Here is an 8,088-nt window from a genome sequence, read left to right on the forward strand (position 1 = left end):
TTTCTTGAGAAAAGCTTTTAAGCTTTTGAAAACCATCGTCAATATACATCATTCTATCGCAATGTGGTGATGAGTCCCAGCGCTAGGCAGGGAGTATCTCGAGAGCAGGACCATGTGTATTTGCTTAGCATTTTACCCTTGCATCAAGCAGCATATGATACAGAAAACTTATACAACTATTTGTGCAACTAACATACATTACCTAACAGGCATTTGATTTTTAAAAGTAGAATTTTATGACTGTCTTTTAAATACGAAGTCTCCAACTTGTGAACAAGTTCCATTCTGGATACATGTTCCTAAGTCTGACAAAGTGAGTCTCCTACACCCTTGTCACAAATACACAATGTACAGCATAAAAAAAAAATCACCCCTAGGGGTCAGGGAGATGGCTCAGTAGAATAAATGCCTGCCTGGCAAATGCAAGGGCCTGAGTTCAATCCCCGGTTCCAGAAAAAATCACCGCTACATCACCACTGCTTTTCCTCATTTCCAGACATCCGGGGCCCTGACTGAGCACTGTGTAACTGCACACTAACACACTGTATGGGAAGCACACAGCAGCACTGCTGTGACAGTGTCAGGCAGACGTGTGAGCTACTCCTGTGATTTGTTGGTATCTAAGAATGTTTGCAATGCAAGGCCCGTTCATATCAGTTTCCAGCTCAAGAATCTGTGAGTTGGGGACTTACTGTATTTTAAATTCAACCTCAAGACAAGTTGGATGTTCTTCAGAGAAGGTAGCTGAAGCAATACTCAGAGGGATGTGTTCCAATGGAGCGCTGGATTTTGTTGCTGTATAATATGTGAGCACCAAGCATAGATGCAGGCTATAAATAAGAAAAGGAACCCAGTGGAAGGGTGAATGGTTTTAGGCAAGTCCATCAACAGTGTTGGAAAATGCTGTTTGTCTTGGTGAAACATTAGTACCATTTGCACAAACTCCCTAGGCTGCGCAGAGAAGGAACATTGTTTGCTTTTCTCGTTTTCTTCCCAAACGGTACGTCCCAGGTGGTCTGGGGGGCAATGGTGGGCTGTTAATAGTTATCCCCTTCTCCCTCCCTGTCCTTATACCGGTACATTTATATCCCATCACAAGCAAATTCTGCCTCCTAGATTTAAAATTCACCATTGCAAGAACAGGATCTAAAAGGACTGGCCGTGGAGGAGTGGCTGAGATTCCCCAGCCTAGTTGTTTCCCAGGAACTGTCTGCTTCTTCAGCTTCCCTTCCTTTCTGAATCTTTCTGTTCATTCCTCTTTGTGTAAAATAGGCTGATCGAGACTACATGGCTTACATATCATAACTGATACAATGTCTATTTTCCAGATGAAATTATTTAATTTAATCAAGTTCTCCACACAGTGGTCAAATCAACTTCCGTCTTATGGCTCTACTTTCTAGAATTTTTTTTTTTTTCTTTTTTTGCAGTACTGGGGATCGAACTCAGGACCCTGCACTTGCCAGGCAGGCACATACTCCACTGAGCTATCTCCCTGGCCCAACTTTCTAGTATTTGATCGAAGGAGTTTATAGAACTCTTTCAGTAGAATTAAAGAACATCTCACTTATACTGAAGAGCTGACTCTTCTTTCATGGAGGGCTTTTCCTTGTCAGAACCTTATTTATAATAGAAAAATATTCTAATATTTTTAGAAATGAAAATTAAATGTTTGTGGATTGACATGCTGTGCAGAAAGGTTAAACTAGAAAGCCTAAGAAATTTGTAATAATCTTATATAATTAAGAATAACTAGAATGCACAGTGGCATAAGCGCTTGTGCAAGTGCAAGGTCCCGAATTCTATGCCCAGTATCACAAAACAACAACAACGACAACAACAACAACAACAACAACAAAACTAGAATTCAAGGGCCGGCCAGACAGCTGAGCAGACCATAGCACCTGCTCAGGCACAGCTCAGAGGCCCGGTTCGATCCGGTTGGGCCATGCCGGCCCCGCCTCCAGGGGCGCGCTGAGACCCAGACTGAGACCCGGCGTGGTGGCGCGCATCTGTAATTCCAGCTCTCCGGAGGCTGAAAACAGGAGGATCACTACGAGTCCAATCTATGTAGTGAGACCCTGTAGACCCTGCAGACCCTGTGCTAAATACATCTAAAACAAAAAAAAAAACAAAAACAAAAACTAGGCGTCAAACCAACAGAAAAAGTATTTATTTATAACACCATTTTGTAAACAATCACACTGTGCACTTTTGCATTACACAATGATGGTTTTTTCCTATGATCTCAGAGCAAACCCTATGTAAAGTCAATGAGTTAATATAAGACAAGATGAATAGGGGGACAATTTTCTGAAAGTGTCAAATTACAGCACTTGATACAAAGACTGATAACTATCTGTACCATAAAAATTTACATGCCACAAACATTAATTTATAATTTAAAATATACAGTAAAACATTTATAAAAAAGCATTAATTTTTTATAAGCCAGTAAATTACTTTGAAGAATATTTATTAAAACTTATTAAAATCAGAAAATATTGCAACTGAGGTAAAAATTTAAAAGTAAACAAAACTATCATTTATAAGGACTAGAAAGTGAATAGAGGCCAGACGATGTTCCCTAAGGACCGTGCGTGTCACTCCTTGATATTTTGAAGAAGCTTCAACAAATGTGACTCGATGACCTGTTGAACTAAGCGGACATGTAAGGAAGATCTCAGAACACTGCTTACAAATTAAAAAAAAAAAAAAAAAACAAACTATCCACCCAACTGACCATCACTAACTTCCTAAAATAAAGTTATTTCTAAGTAGAAGACATCCAGCATTGGAGGACAATAATGCAATGGAAAACTTAAGATGCTTAAACTGCGGTTGGTCACTGGTTTAGTTCACATTACTAGACTTTCTGCGCCTAGGTTTTCACACTTTGTAGACTGAAGAATCCAGGGCATAAGGTTGCTGTATAAATAATCTGCTACACAATATTATTCTTGTAAATAGGTGTGCACCAATCTTCCAATAATGGATTATTTGGAACAATGAAAAGCACAGTAAACAAACTCATTCTTTTTTTTTTTTTTTTATTTTAGGGAAGGGTCTACAGGGTGTTCAGGGTCTCACTACTAGATCGGACTCATAGTGTTGTGCCTGTTTACAGCCTCCCAAGAGCTGGGATTACAGGCATGTGCCACCACACCCAGTCTCAATTGCTGTCTCAGCACACTCTGAGGGAGGGATCGAACCCCCGGCCCCTGCGCCTACTTGCAGGCGCTTTAATCTGCTGAGCTATTTGGTCTGCCCTAACAAACTCATTCTTAACTTTGCAGGAATCTGTTTATTCTGCTCACAGTTATAAGCCCATGTCAGGAGTTAGGGGAACATGCAATGTTTTTGATTATAAGTGATAAAAATATTTCGGGCAACTGGCTTAAACTAGACAGCTTGAATGAAATGAAACCTGAAAGTTCTAAAATACTTACCACTCCTATAGCCCAGGGCTACAGCTAAATCCATAGAATTGTACCCAGAGTCTGTTTCAATTGTTGGGTCAGCTCCATTTTCTATATCAACATAGAAAAATCCATGTAAGTCCATGAAAATGTAGATAGGTCTATTCCTGGCTCATATGTAAATAGCTAGACAGATTTGCAGCCAATTTGAAGGGTATTTTCTGGATTTCGAAAAAGCACTCAGGGTACCTAGGGTACATAGATTTGCTTTAGTGAGGTGGAGGAAAGATACTTCAGAGAGATTTCCTCTAGAGTGGCTGAAACTCACAAAGACAAAGCTCATGCAGAATGACACTGTGGACACAGAAAACATGAGAGGGTTCCAGGGTGACCCCTACTGAAAGCAGGCACTGGGTGGTGGCTAGTGCTGGCTGTAGGCGAGGGGTTCACGTCTTACAGTTTTCGGTGCTGCTAATACCGGAGAGGCCAGGTCCAGAAAGTAAAACCCTCGGATGGCATTTGGTATGTACTTTTCATCCCATCTGCTTACCTAAAAGCATCTTTACACACTTCACATGATTCCCATGCACAGCATAAAGCAAAGGTGTCCCTCCATTCTGCAAAAGTCAAATGATTTAGATTTTCCAGGGCGAGCAAGAGTCAAGCAAATGCTACCACGAAACATTTCACTAAAATTGTGGCATATGTTTTACTAAGTCTTGGGCACAGAAAAGTAGTTTAAAAAGATTTTAATATTTTGTAAAGAATACTTAGATAAAATTGAGTTTATGGTTTTTATGAATTTGTTTTCCTGGGTCGTTAAATATTTTTTTTCTCCCAGGTGCTTAATAAAATTTATGGTTTCCCTCAAATCAAATAAATTCTAGTGGGCCAGGGAGATAGCTCAGTGGCCTACGTGCAAGGTGCTGAGTTCAATCCCTGGTACCAAAATAAATAATTAGTTAATTAATTAACTGTAGATTTTGTTACAGTGGCTTCAACTCAGTATACGAGACTCACCCAGTCATATTCATTTACGTCGACGCCACAGTCAAGCAGCATTTTGACAATGTCTGTGTAGCCTTTGCTACAAGCCAGTGACAGTGCACTTTCTCGACCTTTTCCTAACAGCTGGGGATCAGCGCCCTGGGGTGAGAAGCGCAAATAAAAGACTGTCACTTGATTTGAATGAGAAGAGTGTCACCCTTGTTAATATCAGTTACGATTCAACACTAAGGTCAGATAATGTTCTGAGGTCAGTACGGCAACCTTTACTCACACATGCTGCTGTTACGACAACTGTCTCAACGCCTTCCTTCCCCCCTCTGCTCTCATTCCTAACCATCCTTTCACTTGGAGGTCACTCTACCTGACCCTCATTTCATTACCTATACTAGTTATAAGCTCCATAACTTTTTCTTTGAGTTTATGTAATGGACTGAGAGTTATATTTTTGAATAATTACATACAGAAAGATAAAGGTTAAGTAAGCCTTTCTTATAAATACAACAAGACTTAAAAAAATAAAACTCATTGATCATGCCCCCCTGCATTTTGGAATTTAATAAAAACTGGTGGGACAAACACCTTTTTGTAAGACAGGGTCTCGCTATGTGGTCAAGGGTGGTCTTGAACGCATAGCAAGCCTCCTGCCTTGGCTGCCCAGGGATTACAGGTGTCTGCCTCCACTCCTGGTAAACACCTAACTTTTTAAAGAGTAAAAATAAAAGCAATCTTTTGCTTGATCTTTATCTCATATACCAAACCATACTCCATATGAATCAAAGACTGAAGCGCTTCCAAGCAGCCTTCTCCTACAGGGCTGGGAGTATTTTTGTTCCTGTTGCGCTTGGGGTGAGGGAGCTGAATAGTAAATTATTTCTCACTGTTTCATGTATGATTAGCATTGCCTTCCCAACTACAGCTACATTCCATGAGGATATGAAAAGCATGCAAGTATTTTGTTGTATCCTTCATCATTATATCTAGCTGGCTAGAGATATAAAGACTTTTTAAGACTTAGCTGAATTTAAGTGACTGTATATAAAACACAGTTTCTGAGGTATTCTGCTTACATTCTGAAGTAGAAACTCTACCACAGCGATCTGCCCGTGTGCTGCAGCCCACATCAGAGGAGTAAATCCTTCTTCATCCGTGTGATTGATAACATTTTCTATTTAAAAGAAAAGCAATTTTTATGATCTAATTTAATAAGCACATATTAATAGCATAACTTAATAACCACATATGAACATCAGTGTGGAATTACTGGTATTCTAAAAAAGATAATTCCTCAGGGCTGGAGAGATAGCTCTGTGGAATAAGCACTTCCCTGGCAAGCACAAGGGCCTGAGTTCAATCCCCGGTTCTGCCAAAAGAAAAAAAAAAAAAAAAAAAAAAAAAGATGATTCCTCCGTAAAGCTCAATGTGTGCTGGTTTTTGTTTGCTGAAGTCCTATTACATGTTGTTGCAATCTGCTGTGTAAATGGATGAAAACGTGCCTCAATGCACATAGCTGGGTTCATACAGGGTATTATTTAAAGTATCACCATGAGTGCTGGGGGTCAGGGTGGCTCAGTGGTATGCATAGCATGTGGGGAGCCTTGGCTTCAACCCCCAACACCACAAGTAAGCAAAGAAAAGAAGGAATGCAAGGAGGGTAGAAAGGGAAGGAGGGAGGGAAGGAGGGAGGGAAGGAAAGAATGGAAGGAAGGGAGGACTAGAGAAAAGGAAGGAAGGGAGAGGGAGGGAGGGAAGGAAGAGGGGAGAGAGAAAGGGAAGGAAGGAAAGGAAAGGAAGGAAAGCAGAAAGGAAGCAAGGAAGGGAGGAAGGAGGGAGGAAGGGAGGGAAGGAAGGAGGGAAGGAGGGAGGGAAAGAAGCAACTAGACATGACTTATGCTAAATACACGGCAGTCAGCAGAATGCTGGTCTCAGAATCTGGAGAGCGGAGCTGGAACCCTGGCTCTGTTGCTGTCTAGTGCTATGACTTAAGCAGGTCACTTATTTCTCAAATACACAGAGTGTCCTGCTTACCTTTATGCGTGGTTGGGAGGACCACAATAAAAAGGAGATCATATAATAGCCCTTAACATCCTATAAATGTATATTACTACATAAACTTCAAAATCTTACTAATGCCACCTTCTAACATCCCTGCCGATGAACTTCCCTCATTCATATAGTTTTTAAACGTAGTATGATGATAGAATGACCTCAATATGGTACCATAAAATTCTCCCCTGAACCTCATTTCATTACCTATACTAGCTATAAGCTCCATAACTTTTTTTTTTAGTTTATGTAATGGACTGAGAGTTATATTTTTGAATAATTACATACAGAAAGATAATGGTTAAGTAAGCCTTTCTTATAAATACAACAAGACTTAAAAAATAAAACTCATTGATCATGCCCCCCTGCATTTTGGAATTTGATAAACACTGGTGGGACAAACACCTTTTTGTAAGACAGGGTCTCGCTATGTGGTCAAGGGTGGTCTTGAACTCATGGCAAGCCTCCTGCCTCAGCTGCCCAGGTGCCTAGGGATTACAGGTGTCTGCCTCCACTCCTGGTAAACACCTATGTTTTTTTTTTTGGGGGGGGGGGTTGTTGTTGTTGTTGTTTTGCTGTCTCAGAATGCCTTCAGGGCAAGTTTGGTTGGCTTGAATTCTGGGGATCAAACCACAGCATCCTGAGCCAGACTCCTTTGTTTATGCAGGCACTTAAACAACTGAGCTACTGGGCAGGCCCCCACACCTAAGTTTTTAAAGAGTAAAAGTAAAAGCAATCTTTTGCTTGATCTTTACCTCATTATACCAAACCATATTCCATATGAGTCAAAGATTGAAATGTACAAAAAGGAAACCATAGAAACTCTAGAATAAGAACAGATAAATTTGAGTGAGAAACCCCTGCTAAGCAAGATATGAAATTCAGAAGTCCCAAAGAAAAACTTAATTTGCCACCTAAAAATGTTAAGCCCTTGTTTGAAAAATCATAAAGTAAATTAAAACAAAAATGACAAAATTAGTAAAAACTATATGCAACACAAACAACACTAAGCTAATTTCCTTATTTTAGATAACAGCTCATACACATAAATATGGCAGGCAGTTCACATAAAAAGAAAACCCTCAAGATGATAATTTTAACCATATAAAGAAATTACTGTAAGATTTTATTTCTCACCCACAGCTTAGAGAAAATTAAGCTCTGACAATATTCTGTGTCCATGAGGATAGGACGAAACAAACTGATTCTAGCACAAGGACAAGCATGTGGTTATATATACAAAAATAAAAATTCAGGGCTGGGGTGTGGCTCAGCGGTAGAGCTGCCTAGGAAGGGTGAAGCCCTGGGCTCAGCCCCAGAGCCAGACAGACGGACAAATGCAATCACACACTCCATAAGCCAGCAAATCTGCTTGTGCAAATTTATCCAATGGATATATCTTAAAAGAATGCCAATAATACTGTCATTTAATAGCAAAAATCTGGGGCTGGTGAGATGGCGCAGTGGTCTAAAGCACCTACTTAGAACAAGCTAAGCTAAACAAAGCACAGGGACCGCTAAACAAAGCACAGGGACCGCGGTTCAATCCCCAGCACCACATGCCAGCCAGCTAGCCCCGCCCCCTGGTGGGCTGAGCTGGCTACACACACACAAAATA

General features: G+C 40.5%; 1 protein-coding gene across 4 annotated transcripts in view; it reads right to left on the reverse strand.

Annotated features, from left to right (window-relative positions):
* Positions 1-2,151: 2,151 nt before the first annotated feature.
* Ankra2 (ankyrin repeat family A member 2) overlaps positions 2,152-8,088 on the reverse strand; it is a 12,996-nt gene continuing 7,059 nt past the window's right edge. For 2 of the 4 annotated variants that reach the window (XM_023703642.1, XM_023703643.1), the window contains 6 exons: positions 5,495-5,592; positions 5,172-5,282; positions 4,440-4,565; positions 3,970-4,036; positions 3,450-3,530; positions 2,464-2,659 (listed from right to left, as the gene is read on the reverse strand). In XM_023703642.1, the coding sequence (XP_023559410.1) occupies positions 2,604-2,659; positions 3,450-3,530; positions 3,970-4,036; positions 4,440-4,565; positions 5,172-5,282; positions 5,495-5,592 (539 nt within the window). In that variant the 3' untranslated portion in view covers positions 2,464-2,603. Of the gene's footprint in view, positions 2,660-3,449; positions 3,531-3,969; positions 4,037-4,439; positions 4,566-5,171; positions 5,283-5,494; positions 5,593-8,088 lie in introns of all 4 variants that reach the window. The other 2 variants (XM_004643480.2, XM_023703645.1) reach the window with 2 other exon arrangements.

Source organism: Octodon degus, unplaced genomic scaffold (assembly GCF_000260255.1).
Source record: "Octodon degus isolate 3935 unplaced genomic scaffold, OctDeg1.0 scaffold00177, whole genome shotgun sequence".
NCBI classification, from domain to species: domain Eukaryota; kingdom Metazoa; phylum Chordata; class Mammalia; order Rodentia; family Octodontidae; genus Octodon; species Octodon degus.